Genomic DNA, 21,194 nt, shown 5'->3' with positions numbered 1-21,194 from the left:
TGTGGACAAAGTCAATAAGGTCAGATCTAGCATCTCTCCTTCAGCCTTATCGCCGCCTCTCCCGACTCCAACCAGGCCCATCATCCTAGATAGCTTTGCTCCTGTTTCTGTGCCTGAGTAAACCAAACTAGTTAACTCTATGAAGACCTCTGCATGCCCCCTCCACATCTTACCCTCATCTTTGTTTAAAAGTGCTTTTCAGTCCATCGGTCCCAGCGTGCTCTCTATAATTAATGCTTCTCTGGTTTCTGGTCAGGTCCCTGCTTACTTTAAGAACGCTGTAATCCACCCGCTTCTTAAAAAACCGAGTCTCGACCCCTCTCTCCATAGCAGCTTCAGACCCATCTCTAAACTTCCGTTCATCTCCAAGATCTTGGAAAAGGTTGTGGCTAAACAACTCACAGCTGCTCTTGATGAACAGAACTTCTATGATAGCTTCCAGTCAGGTTTTCGTAGAGCTCTTTCTACTGAAACAGCTCTTTTTAGGGTCTCTAATGACCTTCTGACTCACAGTGATGCAGGGGACTGTTCTGTTCTGGTCCTGCTGGACCTGACTGCAGCCTTTGACACTGTTGACCATCACCTGCTACTGGAGAGGCTGAGAGACTGGGTAGGCCTATCAGGAACTGCTCTGGAGTGGTTCTCCTCTTATCTCTCTGAGCGCTCCTTTTCTGTGGCCGTCTCCAAGTTTAGGTCCTCTACCACCTCTCTTACCCATGGTGTCCCACAAGGCTCTGTGCTGGGGGCTCTGCTCTTCCTCCTCTATCTGCTTCCTCTTCAGCACATCCTGAGCTCCTTCAAAGGAATCTCCTACCATCTTTATGCAGATGACATCCAACTGTGCATCTCCTTTAAGCCCCATGAGATGTCTAAGCTGCAGCTGTTACACACCTGCTTAGACTCTATCAAAACCTGGATGGTGGGAGCTTTCTTCAGCTGAATGAAGATAAGACTGAGATCCTCATCTGTGCCCCAGACAAGCTGGTTCCCAAAGTCAGAGACTCTCTTGGTCAGCTTGCTTCCCACACCAAACCTTCCGTCAGGAATCTTGGTGTGACCTTTGACCCAGCTCTCACCCTGGATTCTCATGTCAGTTCTCTTGTTCGCTCTTCCTTCTTCCATCTCAGGAACGTTGCTAAGCTGAGTCCCATTCTGTCCCGCTCTGAACTTGAGACAGTTCTCCACACCTTCATCTCCTCACGCTTAGACTACTGTAACTCTCTTTTCACGTGTCTGAGCAGAACCTCCCTGAACCGTCTACAGGTGGTTCAGAACGCCTGTGCTCGGCTTCTGACCAAGTCCTCCAAACACACCCACATCACCCCGCTTCTCCTCCAGCTTCACTGGCTGCCAGTCAACTTCAGGGTTCATTTCTAGATCCTGGTTCTGGTCTATAGGGCCTTACATGGACAAGCACCATCTTACATTGGTGATCTTCTTAGTCTCTACACCCCCAGCAGGTCCCTGAGGTCCAGTGATCAAAGCCTACTGGTTGTGCAGCACCAGGCTAAAGGTCAAAGGTGACAGATCATCTGCTGCTGTGGCCCCCAGACTCTGGACCTCTCTCCCCCTGAGTCTGAGATCAGTGGACTCAGTGGTCTCCTTTAAAAAGCAGCTGAAGACTCACTTGTTCAAGCTGGCTTTTGTATGACCTTCTTCACCTCTCTCTCTTTATTCTGCTCTCCCCACCTATCCCACCTTCCTCAGGATCCACTGGTTTCCCTCTTTCCTGTTCACTCTCTCTCTTTCTTTACATTTTTTTAATCACAATTATCTATTTTTGCTCATTTTAAATATATTTTTCAACATTTTCTAAATGCTTTTTAATATTTTTACTTTTTATGTTTTTGTGAAGCGCCTCGTGATTTTTATCTTGAGAGGCGCTATAGAAATGATATTTTCTTCTTCTTCTTCTTCTTCTTCTTCTTCTTCTTCTTCTTCTTCAGGGGTCAGTATTAGAACCTGCTCTATTTCATGTATATATAAATTACATTTTTCAAGTCTGCAAAACTCTGAAGATGATCTTATTTGCTGATGATACAAATTTGTTCCACACTGGAAATGATCTCAATGAAATAATTAATATTATTAGTAAAGAATTAAGTAAACTAAAAAATGGATGAATAATAATAAATTATCATTGAATATAGAAAAAACAAAAGTAATGACGTTTGGCATTTGTAAAAACAAAACAGAAGTATGAATAAAGATTGGCGATGGAAAATTTGAGAATGTTAATGAAATCCAATGTTTGGGTGTGATACTGGATAAGAAACCCAGTTGGAAGCCCCACATTAAACACATACAAACCAAAGCAGCAAAAACATTGCAATTAAATGAAGCAACTGTAGGACTGTAAATCACTCCATATTCTGTATTGTGCATTAGTTCTGCCATATCTCACTTACTGTACAGAGCTTTTGGGAAACAATTATAAAAATGCACTACACCCACTATCAGTATTGCACAAGAGGGTAATACGTGTCATTCATAAAGCTGGGTATCTGGATCATACTAATTCTTTGTTTTTACAGTCAAAATACATTAAACTCAAGACCTGGTTCATTATCAAACAGCTCAAATCATGTTTAAAGCTAGTACGCACTTATTGCCACCTAATATTCAAAAGCTCTTCAACCAGAGTGATGAGGGATATCATTTACGAAGGACTAACAATTTTAAAATGCCCAGGGTAAGAACCACTAAAAGGAGTGTCTGTGTATCAGTATGTGGTGTGAAACTGTGGAATGGGATGCAGGAAATACACAAACAGTCCAAATATAAACACATTTAAATCCATTAAATGATAATTAATGGATATGAAAATGAGTTTCTCTGAGGTTATGGAAACTATGATATTGTCATTATTCTTTTGCTGTTGTTTATGTTATTATTGTCATTGTTATTATTATTATTGTTATTATCATTATTATTATTACTATCACTAGTACCATAAAATGTTAATGCAAAATGCTCTCATTAGTAGCTGATATATATATATATATATATATATATATATATATATATATATATATATATATATATATATATATGTACATATAGTTATATATATATATATGTACATATAGTTATATATATATGTATATATCTATCTATCTATCTATCTATATATATATATATATATATATATATATATATATACATATATATGTATATATATATATATATTAATATGTATGTATGTATGTATATATATATATATATATATATATATATATATATATATATATATATATATATATATATATATGTACATATAGTTATATATATATATATGTACATATAGTTATATATATATGTATATATCTATCTATCTATCTATCTATATATATATATATATATATATATATATATACATATATATGTATATATATATATATATTAATATGTATGTATGTATGTATATATATATATATATATATATATATATATATATATACATACATATATGTATATATATATATATTAATATGTATGTATGTATGTATAGATGGTAACTTGTAAAGTAAATTAGTAATGTGAGACAAGGGGGTGGGATTGAATAAGCACTTTGCTTCTTCTTACTCCATTTGGACAAAGACTTCTTTTTTATTGGTATATCTTCTTTTCCACTATGTTAATTGATTTTTTGAAAATATTTTGTCTTATGTTCAAATAAACGTTTCAATCATTCAATCAATCAGATTTGTCTGCTGCACATCCATGATGCAAATCTCCCCTTCCACCACATCCCAAAGGCGCTCTATTGGATTGAGATGTGGTGAGTGTGGAGGCCATGTGAGTACAGTGAACTCATTGTCATGTTCAAGAAACCAGTCTGAGATGATTCAAGCTTTATGACATGGTGTGTTATCCTGCTGGAAGTGGCCATCAGAAGCTGGGTACACTGAGGACATGAAGGGATGGACATGGTCAGCAGCACTCTAGTATTCTAGTATGTAGGCTGTGGTGTAGCAACAATGATCAATCAGTATTAAGGGGCCCAAAGTGTGCCAAGAAAATGTCCCCCACACCATTACACCAGCAACCTGAACCGTTGATACACTGCAGGATGGAGCCATGCTTTCATGTTGTTGATGCCAAATTTTGACCATCCATCCAAGTGTCGTAGAGGAAATAAAGACTCAACAGACCAGGGAACATTTTTCCAATCTTCTATTGTTCAATTTTGGTGAGCCTGTGCGAATCGTAGCCTCAGTTTCCTCTTCTTAGTTGCCAGGAGTGGCACCTGGTGTGGTCTTCTGCTGCTGTAGCCCATCTGCCTCGAGGTTTGACGTGTTGTGCGTTCAGAGACCTGGCATCAACAAGGCATTTTCACCCACAGAACTGCCACTCACTGGATGTTTTCCCGTTTTTGGACCATTCTCTGTATACCCTAGAGATGGTTGTGTGTGACAATCCCAGAAGATCAGCAGTTTCTGAAATACTCAGAGCAGCCCGTCTAGCACCAACAACAACGTCACGTTCGGAGTCACTTAAATCACCTTTCTTCCCCATTCTGAAGCTCGGTTTGAACTGCAGCGGATCGTCTTGGCCATGTCAGCACGCCTAAATGCATCGGGTTGCCATCATGTGAATAAGCAGATGGACAGGTGTACCCAATAAAGTGGCCAGTGAATGTATATTGCATGTTTTAATAATTTCCCTGCTCTTACACACCTGATTTGATGCTTGAAGTCTCTCTTTAGCATCTCCTCTAGTTCTGCAGAATCCTAGTCAGTCGTTGATTCAAACCAGTTGCGCTGAAAGACAGAAGCACGAAGGGTTGTGGTCCTCCAGGTTTCTGGAGGGCTAAACTAAACGCTGTTAACCTGCTGAACACCAGCACGTTTTAGTTGTTTTCGCTCAGCCTGACATCAGAGAGCTGCTGGTGAGGATGTCGATGCTTCGGCTCTAAGCTGTGCTCAGGAGAACTTCATGTAATTGTTTGGTACTGTTATAAATATTCACTTGGCTGCCTCTCCAGGCCTCGTTCTATAGCATCTCCAGAGTGTGCCGTGTTGGATGGTAAAACATTGAATTAATCAAGAGCGTTTCTGACAGCACTCCGAAGGTGGAGGTTAAAGTGGCACTTCGCAAACATTATTCCAGCAGCCTGGGAGGTCTCTAATGTAATCATGGCGGGTTATGAAAGGACAAGAAAGTCAACACTTTAAATATCAAAACGAGCTCTTGTGTTGAAAAGAAATTGCCATCACTGTAGCCAAATACAACAGCGGGTTTTTGCAGTGCATATAAGCTGAAGTGATTATGTGGCCTGTTTGTTTGATCCATCTATTGCTTGTCAGGAAAAAGGAGCAATTTGCATCCTCCTAAGCGCCCTTCGTGTTTCACGCTAAAGTAGAGTGGCACATTCCCACGTTACATTCCCACTTTTCCTCCTTCTCATATGAAGTGGTCACTAAAGAACTGCAGCAGGAGTATCATTCACTATGATGGTAGAGCATCCTCCTCCACAGCTCTCACTTAGTTCACTTAATCCACTTCAGCAGTCCTGTGCTGTGCTCTGCATGAGCACGGCACGTTCACGATGGGAGGCGGGACTGACACGAGCGCTGACCTGTCGGTTCGCTGTGAAATGCCAACCTGAAACACTTCATATCCGCGTTTCACAGCCCACAAAATTATCGTGCTCACCACATACAGATGAGACAAATTGTGTTTAACAGGAAATTCTAATGGAATAATAATAATAATAATATCTCCAAATCTTTTCATTAGTTAAAAAAGGAGCCAACTTTTTTTCAACTATAAAATTTCAGCACATCTTTTTAATTGTTCCTTGAAGCAGTGAATGAGATGCAGACAGAATACTCCACACAATAATTTAATCAAATCAACCACAGACTAGAAAAAAGAGCAAAGGCAATTTACACAGAATGGAAAAAAGCTCAGCTGGCAACAGGAAGTTTCTTTTCTGCCATAAGCTCAAATAATTACATGTTTACAGTCGAGTTGTTCCACTTTCGCGAGTTCAGTCAAGCGCTGTGCTCTGTGCATCATTATAATATGTAACAACATTTCTGTATAAGGTCGTGTATCTAAGAGCAAACAAATGAGAAACAATCAGGTTTGAATATTTACACAAACAGGAAACCATGTAAAGAACATTTAACAGTTTCCAGATGAAGACTGAAGAGGAGCTGATGAGGATCTCTTTGAAAGCAGAAACAGGAGAGAAGTCAGTGACAGAAAAGTGAATATTAGTCATTTATGTAGCTGCAGCAAACAGGACATTTGAAACTGTGAAGCAAAGACTGAAACACAATTACATTTACTATAATAAGCTGTCTTTTGCAGTCTCTCCTGCATGAAAACTAACATTTGAATCCTGATGTCTGCTTTAAAAAATGCATTTGTGCTCTTTTTGTCTTCACTATCAACATAAATGTTTCCCAATGTATTCAAACAGAAAAATGATTGTAAGGAATTTTTGCAGAAACATAAAAATGATACTTGCATTAAAGCTTCTTGACAGTTTTTGTTCTTATCCTTAGATCTGTTTTTAAAGGAGACATGTTATGACTGTTTTACACTAGAATAATTTAAGGTTGATACAAATCATGATTATGAAGTTCTTTGCGAGGTTGCGGGGGCAGTGGCCTAAGCAGGGGGGCCCAGACTAAATCAGTCTCGAATATAAAGCCATTTCAGCAGTTTTATTCTTGAAAGTTTCAGTTCCTTCCAGAATGAGCTGTTTCAGGGCACTGTCACTTTAACAAAATGGAGCTGGCCAAGCCCACCCATTCCCCTCTCAGGTTGCTATAAGCTGAAAAACTCCAATATCCGGAAAGGGCTCAGAGTAGAGCTGCTGCTCTTATACGTGAGAGATGGTTCTATACTAATTTCTCCTTTTGTGATGTCACAAACAGGGACTGTTTGAAACTGCTTTTAATAGGCACAAAATTGTTAAAACCAAGCACTGACAGAAAACGGACAGTTTTTTTAACGTTTGGAGTGTTCATTGGGGTAGTAAAGACCCACATGTCAACACAAAATGATGCAAAATGTGGTCTTGCATAATATGTCTCCTTTAAATACTAAAAATTAAAGAACATAACTGGTTAATTTGCACAGACATGCAAAATATTTGCTCATGTGTCCATTTTAACAGAGCAAAACAAAGTGATTAAATTATCTGCGATATCAGGATCTGGAACACAAAACTCAACAGTAGTGATTATACCCCATTTGCTGGTCAGACTGTTTCCTGTTGCAGAACATCTGCTGCACACGTGCAAGTGCAATCACACTACATTAACCAAGAGGTCGGGTTCAGGCACAGTCAGAAGTGAAATGCAACATAAGTCACAGCAAAGACCTTGGTCAGTGTGTTTTAGATGATTTGGTTTAGAATCTCTATTTTTGTCCAAAAGGGGACAAACAAAAGTGGTGAATCTGAGATACTGTCGCTGATCTTATTAAAATATGTGCTTAAAAGTTGCAAGATCAAAAAAAGTTCAATTTCTGCTGTGTTGAACAATCATCAGGATAAAATGCCAGAAGCATAGCAGCATAAAGGCACTGTGTCTGTTTTTACAAGCCAACAGAATAAATGTCCAAGATGAATCATGTCCCTATCACTGTCCACTTGTTTTTCAAATAAAAGCCAAAAAGACTAAAAAAAAAATGAAGAAAAAGAAATCAAGTTTAGAGACGAGAAGGTTGACCTCTGAACAAAATCAGTTTCACTGAAATCTATCAGAAGAAACAGCCACATGAGTCCAAACCGAGGGTCAGAACCAAGTGCAAGTGTCAGTCAGTAGTGAGGACACCGAGGGCAGTCTTGTTATTTTGTTCACATAGCGCCCACGAGATCAAAGCATTCACACCACACACGCGTGTGCCCACACACACACACACACACACACACACACACACACACACACACACACACACACACAAGACACATAAAATGTCGTTAAAGTCAAAACTTTGATTAAACAAAGGGTACAGAAAATAAAACCGCATTTCAATAAATGTTGGCATCGAGCAAATGTACCTTTAAACATAGTTCACTTTAACATACTGGTTTTGTTTAGTGTTCACTTGTTACAGTTGAAATGCATCACGTGTGTATTTACAGCTAACATCATCTGTTTTTGACGTAGCTAAGCATAATTTCCGTTTTGATGCTAAGCTATGCTAAAGCCTCTTTCACACCAAATGTGGAATGGGTGCGGTCGGGTTTCATTACGGCTGCAGCACTGATCAAAAATCTAGTCCGATCATAGCTTTCACATGGATAGAGACGTGGAGCTCCAGAAAGTTGCTGCATGTTGATTGTAATGACATTTAGGAAATTCACATGAGCCCGACAGGAAGTGAGATGTGTTGCAGCGGGGTGCATCCGGTATATTTCAAAAGAAAACCTGTGTCACGTTATTTCTGCCGTTGATTATTTCTTTTTTAAAGGGATAATATGTATTTTTTCTTAGTTTTAGCACCCTACAGTGTCCATAAGTGAAACAAAAAACAAAACGTATCTCCTCGCTGTGCGTTTGTCTTTTAACACCTTAATCTAACTGCTGAAATGTCTCCCCAGCCTTCATTAGTTACTACAGGAGCAGTTAATCACTCAGTCATTCAAATCAGCTGCGTTCACCATCTAAAACATGCTGGAAGCATGCTGGAAGCAGACTCCAGTACCAGGCATGTCAGCTCCATTTTACTAAGTCCAACAGGCTGCCACTCTGAAGTTGCAAGTGCAATACTCTGGCCACGGAGGACGGTGGGGGTTTGAGAGACATTTAATTCACCCTGTAAAGGGTCATTTTAGTACATACTGGTTCAAGAAAATGAAAATGATTTGAAAATATTGAAAGTTCTCTATTTTTACAGGTAAAGAAAAATTAAACAGATTGTGTTAAATTTCTAATCCTTTGATGCACTTGTGGGAGCAGATATCCAGAGACTTTCTGCACACGAACCACAGATAGAGTGAATGACAGCCCGTCCAGAAGCTGCATGGAAACTGGACCGCCTCCGTGCACGCCCCACTGTGAAACAGGCTTCGGTCCTATTATTCTTTCTGCAGCGAGTGAGAGTGTGTTTGTGTGTGATTACAGCAGATCCCTGAAGGAGGACACCACAATTTTTTCATCACGTAGCTTCGGTTTGTCAGTCCTTGAAGGAGCTGAGAGATAATAAGAAACCTTTTCAAGATAAAGAACCACTCAGCATGCAACTGTAATGAAATTAAGTTGTGTTTTCACATGTAGAAGACTTGTTAGAGAAGATTTTCATAAGTAATAACCATTTTTAAAAAGTGACTTAAAATATGCACTCAAAGAAAAAAATTATAAAGTAAAAATAAATTTTGCCTTTAGAGCTCATATTAATAAAAGCACTTTACTTTGTTTTTTAACAAACTCCTACATATTTGTTTTTTAACACTAATTCACTTGGGCGTACTTCAATTTATCAAGAAGTCTCAGAAAAGTCTCAGAAATGATCACATCTCTTTTAGGTGCAATAATGCAGGATAATTATTTTAAATTCATAGATGAAAATAAAAATACCTAATTTATTTTGAGGGTAAATTGTAATTAGGCACAGAGCAAACCCAGATTATAAAGCCAGATATATACAAAGTATATAGATAATATTATATGTGAACAAAGACACTTGTGTTACAGCTGTTTGTCTATAAAAAGTCAAATATACAGAAGCAGAGGCTTGTGTTACATAAAGAAATGTTATCATGTCACTCGAAACTCAGTGCACATGGACATTCATTAATCCTCACAACAAAATAATAGAAATTAAATTAAAAGACAGAAAAATAATCTCTGTGCTTAGTTCCACTTGTTCGTGTTGATCCCCCGGCCAGCCAGGACCAGGAAGTTCAACGATCGTGGTCCATGAAAGAGTTTGGTTTGAACTGTTTGACTTTGATACACATTTAAATTCGTACCGGATACCGGAGGTTTTGTGGCCGGTTGACATCAGCCCTAGTAGATGACCTCATAGACTGTTGCTTTTTTGTCTCCTGAGCCCGTCACAATGTACTTATCATCTATGGAGATGTCGCAGCTCAGAACTGAGGAGGACTCCTTCGACTGTGAGGGGGAAAGAAGCCACGCGTGAGACAATCACAAAGGAAAATCTGTTTTTTTTAATGAAACCATGCTTTAGCAGCAGTGACAGCTCATGCTTTACCTCTGAGAGCATATAATTCAGCATTCACTGCATTTTAATAAGCTTTACAAATATTAACCTTTTGATTTATCTAAAAATGTTAAACACTACAGTTTTATCTCTGCCACGCACACGAACCTGGAAGATGCTGGCTCCATACGGGGTTCTCCAGGCATTGAGCAGATTGTCTTTTCCTGTACTTACAAACCACTTCCCTGCAGAAAACAGAAAAAGTTATAAACGTAATGATTACCTGTCTGTGTGTTGATGTACATCTATTGTATACTTTCTTGTTGTCACTTTAGTCTCAGACCTCCATTCCGTCATTATTATCCAACAGTCACACGGGTTTACAAGAGTAGCCAGAGAAAATGTATACAACGGTAACAGGCTCCTTATCACCTCTGGTTACAGTAAATTAAAACATGAACAATGTCTTTCATGAAATGCAACAAAAAATATTATGAAAAACATGAACATTAAGCTTTAAAAGGTGCAATGCTGTGCGATTTATCAGCTGTTTTAGCACAAAATACCTATGAATTATATTATTTTTAGGAATGTAAAAAAAACACTGAAATAATGAGATATCTCACGTTATACTAAGTCAATATTTAAAAGCAGTTTATTGATATTTTTTGTGTGAATTTAAAAGCAAACATTTGCTGTATTTCTTTTGTGTGCAATTCAAACTCCAACTGCTAGGTGGCAGCATTTGTTACCAGCTTCATTCTGATGAAACAAGATGTCTATAACCATAGACACGTAGATGTCCCGTGAACTGGCGCTGCCTTTTGGAGCTGCCATAGCGGCCGGCCGCCATCTTAAATGGTTCTTCATTCACCCTCAGTGCATTTATTTCTACTGAGGAAGGTGCTTACCCAACTAATAAACACGTTATCATGCTTTTTCACAAAATCAGACACATGGTATGGCATTATAATTGAAATATAGATATAATTACACAAAATAAATGAAAGTTAATGAAAAATAAATTCCCATTAGGTAGGCTAGAAAAGTTAATCCCACGTGATCTGTTTTCAGTAGTACATCTGTTGTTGCAACCATAGGCTGCACAAAAGTGGGCATAGTTGCTCATTCTGCATTGACTTTGGAGAATGAAGAGACCCATCTAACATGGCGGCGACACTGTTATGCTCTCCAGCGCCCTATATGGAGCCTAAGTCACTTCCGCATCATGGGTCCCCGCAAGAACAAAAAAAGAATACAAGTCAACGGAGCTAAAAACGTTATTTTCTAATCTGCTTTGCCTTACACCCTGGATAGACCTACAGATGTTGTGCTGCAGTTTAAATGAAAAGTAATGCTGGGTGTTTCGACCACGCCAGTCATGTACTTTGAGATTTATTAGCTTGTAAAAGTTCGTAAATAGCACTACTACAAACTAGAAATCGGTACGCCGCATATGTGACGTCACCACTCCTCTCCCCAAAGTAGCTGCTACTTACCAAATGACCAGATTTATGATGGTTCTTTCCTCCTGTGGGAGGTTTGCTGAACTTACAGCCATTTTCCCTCCGTTTGCTTTGTGTCTGGTTCGATGAAGTCACTTTTGTGAAGCGTATTTGTGGTTTTGGACTTGTTTTCACACAAAACCTAAAATAGCATTTCCCCCGTTTGAAAACAAGCACATTCTTGTTATCAAAATGCGTCTTTAAAATTCACGGATATCATATGTGAAATCCATGGCACAAAACAAGCGGAATTAGAAAATTGCATTTTTAGCCCCGTTGACCTGCATTCATTTTGCATTCTTCCGGGGACCCGTGATACGGAGGTGACTTAGGCTCCCTATGGGGCGTCTTACCACAACGCTGGGTGTGTCTTGGAAGCATCTTGCCTGGGTTTTCCAATCGAATTCATTCAAAAATAATCTGGTTTTTACTGTGTGCCATCTCCCTGTGATACATATAGTATCACCAGATTATTGCCAATACACACCTGTAATTAAACATGGAATTCTTCAAGTCAGTAAAGATGCATATAGATGCAATAAAAGATGTAACTTTTGTTTTTCTCATTTGTGATTTCAAAGCTTCACCTAGGTGACCCAGTAAGGCTTCCTTTTGCAGTGCCCTAATAACTATACTTACTTGGTAATTACATAGTAAGTTAAAGTATATTATTGTGTAATTAAAGTGTATAATTGTAATAATGTGTAATCATTGTTTAAAGCAGTATTTACTGGGAATGATTAATAAAATAAAAACTATGATTGAACCTGAGTTACGTGGTAATAACTGTTTAAGAACTCAGAAACAATATTACACTTTAACTTACTAAGTAATTACCATGTAAGTACTTAGTAATTAGGGGAGTGTAAAAGGAAGCGTTATCGGTGACCCAAAATGAACTCTCCAGTCTCTGAACTGTGAGCAAACCAGCTTGATGAATGGAGGAGGTTTTTTTTTTGTTCTTGCATCACGTTTTGTCTCAGTTACAGGTGTTTAAGAGCCCAGGGAGAATTTTTTTATAAAAAAAAAAAAAAGTTATGAGGATGCTATGAAGGATTTTGTTTAAAACCAGCCATAAATGTTCTTATTATAATTCAAATGCAAGCAGATTTAAAAGAAACTAATTAGAAATGCAGTTTTCCACCTGGATGGGTTCATTTCTTACCACAATGAGCAAATCTGAGAGAAAGCACGCAGCTTTCGTGCAAGTGGAGCTGGTACTTGTCTGGTTTGGTGACGTGCAGAACCTCCACGTTACTGTTCTCCATCCCCACGGCCAACCACTCACCCGTTGGACAATAACCCAAGGAGAAGATCTGCCATAAAATCAAACCCGTAGTATTTTAAAGGTAATAAATAAAATAACTGTGCACGACAAAAGAAGTTATATTTTCCCACATGGTGAATAAAAGGAAAATGTTCCCATAAATGCACCATATAGCTTCAAAAGCCTGTTAAACACAGAGTAATTCATTTGACTTGAAAGTCGTAGAGTAGAATGCACGAGAACTCAGCCTTATCGCTCCCTGTTTGCTCTTCCCATTGCTGAAATCTCTTTATTTCACACTCACATCCTCGTGTGCACACTCAGGCTCTGAAATGGCTCTATTCGGGAAAATTACAGTAATGGTCTATTATTACTGCTTTTCTTCTTATCTGGACAAAAAAAAAAAAAGAAAACCCCTAAATTCAAACTGCAAGTATGATTAACGTTAAAAGTATTTGAGGGCAGGACAAAAACAGCCTGGCCTTTAGTGTGGGTTAAATGCTCTGAACTGAGCTTGTAAATGGCTGCAATAAATCAAAAGCTGAGACGGTAATCACACACACTGCAGCTGGCAGCAACTCGTCCTGTGATGCACACGTTTTTATCCGTCACTGACATTTTTACTTTGACATAACCACCAGCTAACACCCAGAAATGAGCTTTTCCATCACTATTAGGAACTTCAGAAGGGACTGGACTAACCGTAGGTGGCTTCAGTTTCATGCTGAAAGTTAGGACAGAAATTTTGACTAAACCAAATAAAAAACTAATTTTTGTTTGTTTTTTGCAAACCTGAGAGGTGAAGTCATGCTGCTGCAGCTGCCGTCCCTCCCTCAGATCCCAGGATCGGACCGTGTTATCCAGACCTCCGGTCCACAGCTTGGTCCCGTCATTGGAGATGTCTATACAACTGGCCCCATCGGTGTGGCCCTGAAACTGCCTGTAAAGAAAACAAATTCACTCTGAATAAGAGAATGCTTACGAAAGTGTATTCTGTGTTTGGGAAATAAACAAAAATGTTCCATATTTTTAATAGTCAGCATCAGGAAGACAAAACTGCAAGGGTTTGATAGGCAGATCAACTCAATAAAATATATTTAGTGTTTTGTGGATAATTCAATAAGATATAAAACAGTGTGAGTGTGCATGCAAACAGGGGGTACTTCACCTTTAGCTCTAACAAAACCCCCAGCAGCACCAGAATAAACACACCACTGATACAGAATGATGATGGAAAATATTTTCTGCAAAACATATTGCACCTTTAAAAAGAAGCTGGAGCTAGCCACACCCTTCTACTCTCAGATTGGTTGCTATGAGGTGAGGAGCTTAGAAATCTGGCAGGGGCTCCTTGTAGAGCCACCACTCATCAGGCACTGACAGGTGTGTGTGGTTCTTTGCCAAGCCCACCGATTGTGACGCCGCAAACGGGGACTTTTACAAACTTCTCATTTTAAGCACATAATTCATGAAACAAAACACCAACAGAAGAGGATGAATGGTTTTTGTTGGTATTTGGAGTGTTTATGGAGGCAGTAGAGACCCACATGGCAACACAGCAGGATGCAAAAAGTCAGATTTGCACAACATGTCCCCTTGAAATCATCGGTGGCTTTGTTAATAGACCCAAACAACATTATTTGGATTAGTTTGTGTGTGTCATAGTTTCGGTTGTCATGTCCTGATCATTTTTGGAAATTTTTAAAAAATTATTTTGTCTCCATTTTGTAAATCTAGACAAATGTGTCTGCCTACACTCCAAAGATCCAGCGTGTAATGTTTACTGGTATTTCACTTTTTCTCACTTTGTTCTTTCTCTTCTGACATGATTCATCTCTGCATGCTTGGCTTTTATCATCAACAGTAAAACCAGGAGCTGCACTTTTCTACAGAGGCTGACTCAGCAGAATTCATAATTAGTTGCTTGAATTTACCGACACAAACCTTCAGCCACACCCACCTAACCAGAGTCTGGTTATGGAGATCCCAAACAGCTATGTTTCCATCAGAGCAGCAGGAAAAGCAGACTTTGGAGTCAGGACTGATGGCCAGAGCGTAACACGCCGGTGCTGATGAAGTTAGTTCTGCTTTGATCCGAGGAGTTGGTGTGGCCAAATCCCAAATCGACAAGGTGCTCGCCTCGCCTCCAACGATAAGTGTTCGACCGTCTGGGAGCAATCGACATGAACGGATGTAGTTATCCCTGTTCTGATGTGACACATACAGCACCGCCTTTAGGAAAAATCGTTAAAGGCAAACTCAGATGCATTCAGTCTGTGTTGTTTGTACTTACAAGGCAGTCCAGCTGGGAGACGGGAGTCTTGTTTCCTGGGTGACTGATGTCCCACACCTTCACGCAGCCTTTGCCACCAGTGTAAACATGGCGAGTCGGGTTACTGATGGTAACAGCGCACACCACCTCTCCGTGGCTCAAAGTATTGATCTGCCGAGCGTGCCGTGGGATGCCGGGGCCGATCAGTGCATCTGGAGGAAAAGGCACAGGCTGCATTTGTCCGTCTGCGCTCACATGAAAGGAGTACGCTCTGAAGAGACAAAGAACGGAAGAAAAAACAGAAAAGAGAGAGACAGTGAGGAACAAGCAAGCAGCATGGACTAAATGTCAACTTTCATGGTGCAGCTGTTCAATTCAAGAGCGAACATACGGCTTTCCACCAGGAATTCCCGACAGGCTGGGAGGAAGTCCTGGGACACGGATGTGGTGGTGAGGATCAAATCCCACCTAAAGAATATCGGAGGAAGACAACACAAAAAATATATATTAGAGGAGATGCCAGGGAGAGACAGAGAAAAGGAAGGAGTTGAAAAACAAGCATCAAGTGTCGTTTCAGAGGCGTGATCTCACTCCTGAGATCTCCAGTTAAAACTCTAATTAGAGCTGCGAGAGCTGTGTCTAGATGACGTCGATCTTTTTAACCTTCCTCCTACCTTGTTGTGTCTTTTGTTGAACAACAACAACAACCCTGATGTAACTTCTGGCTGTTGGTCGTGGTTTGTTTCTTGTTCTGTACTGGGGTTCGTTCACTTTTATCAGTCAGGTCATGGTGACCTGAAGTATAGACTCTTCTCTTTTCAGAATGTTTACATAAAGCAATCCAAGCAGTGCTCATGATTGACTTAAAGTGACAATGTGTATTTTTACCATTATTCTCCGGAAAATATCTATGGAAACGTTGTTGAAAATGAATGAAACAATGCCCAGTTGTTGGAAAATATTGGCGGCTTCGTAACATATAATCATAAAAATCAGGTATAAAGGACTTGGGGCGCGGGTTCAACGTCTCTGGGGGGCGTCATATTAGATGCCATGTTTCCTTTTGGCCAGCTTGAGGTCCTGTGCCTGCTGACGATGTCACACTAGATGATTGGCTGGACGTACAACTTACGGGAATTACGTTACCACGTTCAAAAACATGTATGTAGAAAGAAACATGAATTAAACAACAAAACTGCTAAACTCTGTCCAAAACCCATGTAACAGAACAGAATCAAAAAAGAGATGCAATATATTTTGGGCGAGTGGTATTGCCGTAGTATAATGTCACCAGCAGGCGCAGAAACCACAGCGCCAGAAAACTAGCATCTGCATCGCATTTTCTCGATGGAATGAACCAAAGGACCATCAAAGTCTAAGTCTGAGGGGTCATGCCGAAGTTGCATGGTGATGTTTTTTTAAACTAGCGACAGTCATAAGGACAAAAACTACCCTGAAATGTATTTACTGCCCCCTAGCTCCAGGAAACTACACGCTGCCACTTTTAAGGCCGAAATCTGGAGGTTTTTTATCTGACGGTGCCACCTAGAGGCAGAAAAATGTATCACGCCATAAGTCATTCTCTCCACTTTCGTATTTACGTCTGAAACAAACACCTCTCTTGTCAACATGCACCTCTAGCCAGCCAATAGAGCTAAAACACTGTTTTATTCTCACATTATGATGTTTATTACTTGACTATTAAGACTTACTTGTCTATAAGAAATGTCACCAACTCTGCATGTGTACAGGTACGTGCTCAAATCCTGTATCACATTTAAACTGTGACTGACATATGTACGTATGCGGATAACGTTACTGGCTAATGGTGAATGGCGGTCAACTCCAATTGCATGGGGCTCTACAGGACGGGGGATGGGTTTAGAAAAAAAAAGAAGCATTGCCTGCATTTTATCACAGTACAGAGTCACACTATCATTTTCCTACTTCCTAAAAAAACCCATAAAAGCACTGGCTGAAAGGGGGAAAACTTCAGATTGCATCTTTAAAAGATAGGTTTGTATAATACATTTTTGCATCTTAATATGCAGATTTGGTTCATCTGATTGTCTTATTTTGTTTTTAGAACCCAGTCAGAACGTTGCACTGCCAAGGGAAGTCCTAAATGAAATGTGCTAACATCAGGTAACTTCAAATCTATGCAGGTTTGCATTCAGTTTGTTGCAATATCGACATATATATATATATATATATATATATATATATATATATATATATATATATATATATATATGACTACACCAACAGGCCCATAAGGTAATGGATTTAGGTGTTGATACCACTTGTGTTCGTCCGTAAGCCGCCACAGCAGCAGCAGCCACTGCGCTCATCTGCGGGGAGATGTTATGGAGGCCGGTGTACGCGGCTCCAGCTCCACTCAGGTCTCCGTTCATTCCCGGGTGAGGAACCATTCCAAATGGACCAGGGTATGAGCAGGGCACGGCGAGCGGTGTGCGGAGACCAGGGGCTGAAAAATACATTTCTACAGTTATTTTCCTGTGAGAGGACCTTTGCTTCCATTCTGTAACTAAATTAAAAAGGTAATAAAGTCATTTTAAAAACATTTTATCTCAGAGACGTTTAATTTTCGGCCCTCACCCAGCATCTCAGCTGCTGTGGGTTTGCTCAGGGTGGGCCTCAGCCCGGGGGTGGAGGTGCTGCTGGGTGTGGGGGCCTCGGAGCGGGATGTTGGGGTGCTGGACTTGGACACAGGGGTTGTGGACTTTTCATTCTGCATCAACAATTACCAGAATTAATCTTAACAGATAATTTTGCAAAGAAGAGCTCAGCCATTTATAACTTTAGCTTTAAAATGATCAATTATTCATGTTTTCACTGACAATCCTTCATACCTAGGTTAACTTGACAGCCTGTCATTTCTTTTGTATTTTATCTGACTACCAGAAAACAGAAGATAGGTCAGAATACTCTAGATGACTCACCAGATTCATCTCTTTGGACTTGGACGAGGGTGTGCTGCTGGAGGAGGCGATGGAGGAAGGACTCAAGGGAGCATCTTTCTTCAACGAGCGATTTTTGTCCAACCCGTTTTCCCGAGGTGAGTGGGCGGGACTTTCTCGAGGAGATGAAGGATCCTGAGATGGGTGAGGTGAGAAAAGACGCATTTCAGATTATTATTTTTGACTAGTTCATGCAGGAAATAAGATCACAGCAGGCTTTAGTACCTCATTGGAAACATCCACCACCAAGTTGTCATCGCTCTTCTCTCCATCACTTTCCTGTGAGAAAACAATAATTACTTTAATCTTATCAAAACACTCTGACAATAAATTTCTTGCTAACTTATGCAGAAACAATCATTACTGTCAGCTCTTCAAATCACAGGAAAGCGAGATTTCATCTCAAGTTCAGATTTTCTGCAGACCCAAATGATTAAAGTCTCTTTCTCCTAAAAAACGTGTTTAATAATCCTTCTGCGACTCATTTGAACATTTTAACTCACGTAGTGCATCGAGTTCAGCTCTTTGTCATCTGTTTTCTGTTTCTTGCTGTCAGATGAAAAATCACTGGAACTCCGGTGCTTCTCTCCGGCCCGAAAACTGGCTGTCGGGGACACCGATGAACTCTAGAGGAAATAAATAAACAGCGGCTGAAGAAAACAAATACATGTTCTAAATATTAGTTATGGTGGAAAACAATTCAAAGATACAATAACAGCTGTTTTTCTGCAGCCTGGTTGAATTATTGTCTACAGAGTATAATAAAAAAAATGTAAAAATCAGATAATCCTGAAAAATCTCCGAGCACAGGTGGCCTTTTGTTGTTTGCAGAGAAAATCACTGCATAGCCTCAGAAACAGTGATGAGTGAGGTATCTTGTAAGGAAACACACACACACACACACACACACACACACACACACACTGGGCGTTTGAAGTAACCTGTCTGGAGTCCAGATCTGTCAACCCACATAAAACATTTGATGCTTAATAAAACAGAAAAAAGCAAAGAGGAGTCAAACTGTTGAGCAAATTCAAAGCAAGATAATAAATAAAAAGTTTAGAATAAACTGCTGGCATCTAATCTTAACTCCCCTCTGCCTGTTTAAAATGTCATCCTTCACTTTGATGATAATGCAGCTTTTATTGTTAAAAACTCTGGAATCAGACGTTTATGTGAGACGAACCCGTGTGTGTTCCTGAAAGCTTGCAGCTGATCACTGGGAACAGGCATGGGTCGGTTGTAAGAAACGATAGGCTGTGTGGTCTCTGCACTCATCATGTGTGGATGAGTAAATTCATCAGATACTCATAAAACAAAATACAAATCATCACATAAGGGCGACTCTGAGTCCCTCCTGTGTGCGACATTCCCCAGCGCTCCTGTAGAAAACAGTGAGTGGGTGGGAAGGGACTCCGCTGCCTTGCCTCCTGCAGACGCCACATGCACTCACTTTGGTAGCTGCCAGTTTCTGAACTGATTCAACTCAGCTGGATACATTTTTATTAGCCAACTCGACTCCTCTGATTGTAAAAATATTTTGTTCTCGCAGTCTGATGCAAACCAGCATCCTGTACAGTTTGATTAACACCACCACACATGTTTTCTTTTCTGTCTTCATCAGCAGAGTCCTGTTAATGTCATTACTGGAGAATGAATCTCTTTTTAGACGCATAGATCAGACTAAGGTCCGCTAAACATTCCCCCTCTTGTCTCTGCTGATCTCTCACTCTCGTTGGGAGGTGCTGCTTACCCAACAGACGCTGGACAGAAAGGGAAAAAAAGCAAGACCTTTAGCTCGACCTTTCCACTAACTCACGCCTGCAACCTTTCCACTGCCCTTTGCCGTGCAGCAAGTGTTGATGACAAAGATTCTGTGTGGGGGAAGAGTCAGGGTGTGTGTGTGTGTGTGTGTGTGTGTGTGTGTGTGTGTGTGTGTGTGTGTGTGTGTGTTTCTGTTTACATTTTAGTTTTTGGTGTGTGCACATAATCCGACGATGTCTCTTTTCTGAGCGATAGGTTGAGCCGTCGCTCTTTGTCGTCGTCTCTTCACGCTGATTAGATTAATTAGCCTGCGAATTAGCTCATTTAATGACATCAAAGCAAATTAATTTTGCTGCAGAGACAAATGAAGGCGCCGCCGGCAGCACGGGCATTGTGACTGTGACAAACTCTTGGTGTGAATGAGTGAAAGTATTAATTCTTATTGACATCGTAATTATGTTTACCTCCCGTATCAAATGAATGGTATCTGTAGCCTCTCGATTTTTTCTTTCTAATTTAAAAATCTGAACAACTACAATGGGTTTCATTCATAATCAGACACAGATGTGCAAAATGTTCTGTTTTTATTATTATTATTAATAATAATAATATTAACATTAATTCACAGCTGTAAGGCATAAGAATAAGCATTTAGGCTGAGTTATTTTGCCATAAATCTTTCTGCTAAATCACTAATTGTAAAATGAGAAGTTAAATTAGGGATTATAACGAGATTGGATCGTAATAACATATTAATGTTTGAGCATAGGGATTGTAGAATGTCTGACTGTTTCCACCTGGACCATTGTTAATGTGACACATGCCGTGCCTCACCACTTCCTCAGACATCATACACATAGATGCGACGTGGACGGGCGTTGCCTGTTGGAGCTAGCGTGGCAGCATACACGTTCTATGTGCACCAACAGCGTGTGCAATGATAAAACTTGTATTCTAAAGTTGGTTCCAATGACAGACAGATGGCTCCAAACAAATTCATGCAGAGAGGGAAAAAGTCAACGAGGACGTTTGTTTAGAGTAGATACAGTACAGGTAAATTTTATGTGATCCAAATATGGAAGTCGACCTCAGTCCTGAGATGGAGAACTGCAATGTGCTGCTTCTACCCATCTCAGATGATGGTTTATGGATTACAAACAAGTGAAGAGGCCTCAGCAAAAAAGTGTCTCAGAGAAATTAAGAGAGATGCTAGCACCACTGCACCACTCCATCTCCACATGGTACCTCAGCTGCTCTGCAGCATAAACAGGATT

General features: G+C 40.0%; 1 protein-coding gene across 5 annotated transcripts in view; it reads right to left on the bottom strand.

Annotated features, from left to right (window-relative positions):
- Positions 1-5,832: 5,832 nt before the first annotated feature.
- The window catches only part of LOC107394311 (transducin-like enhancer protein 4), a 79,854-nt gene continuing 64,492 nt past the window's right edge, over positions 5,833-21,194 (bottom strand). For all 5 annotated transcript variants that reach the window (XM_015973207.3, XM_015973208.3, XM_054731670.2 and 2 more), the window contains 12 exons: positions 18,660-18,782; positions 18,382-18,435; positions 18,139-18,291; positions 17,795-17,927; positions 17,476-17,663; positions 15,567-15,643; positions 15,197-15,446; positions 14,864-15,111; positions 13,696-13,843; positions 12,802-12,952; positions 10,300-10,376; positions 5,833-10,082 (listed from right to left, as the gene is read on the bottom strand). In XM_015973207.3, coding sequence (XP_015828693.3) covers positions 9,975-10,082; positions 10,300-10,376; positions 12,802-12,952; positions 13,696-13,843; positions 14,864-15,111; positions 15,197-15,446; positions 15,567-15,643; positions 17,476-17,663; positions 17,795-17,927; positions 18,139-18,291; positions 18,382-18,435; positions 18,660-18,782 — 1,710 coding nt within the window. In that variant the 3' untranslated portion in view covers positions 5,833-9,974. The remainder of the gene's footprint in view (positions 10,083-10,299; positions 10,377-12,801; positions 12,953-13,695; positions 13,844-14,863; positions 15,112-15,196; positions 15,447-15,566; positions 15,644-17,475; positions 17,664-17,794; positions 17,928-18,138; positions 18,292-18,381; positions 18,436-18,659; positions 18,783-21,194) is intronic.

This window comes from Nothobranchius furzeri, chromosome 17, assembly GCF_043380555.1.
Source record: "Nothobranchius furzeri strain GRZ-AD chromosome 17, NfurGRZ-RIMD1, whole genome shotgun sequence".
Taxonomy (NCBI): domain Eukaryota; kingdom Metazoa; phylum Chordata; class Actinopteri; order Cyprinodontiformes; family Nothobranchiidae; genus Nothobranchius; species Nothobranchius furzeri.
The sequence above is the reverse complement of the archived record's forward strand: the minus strand, read 5'-3'. Positions and strand labels throughout refer to the sequence as shown.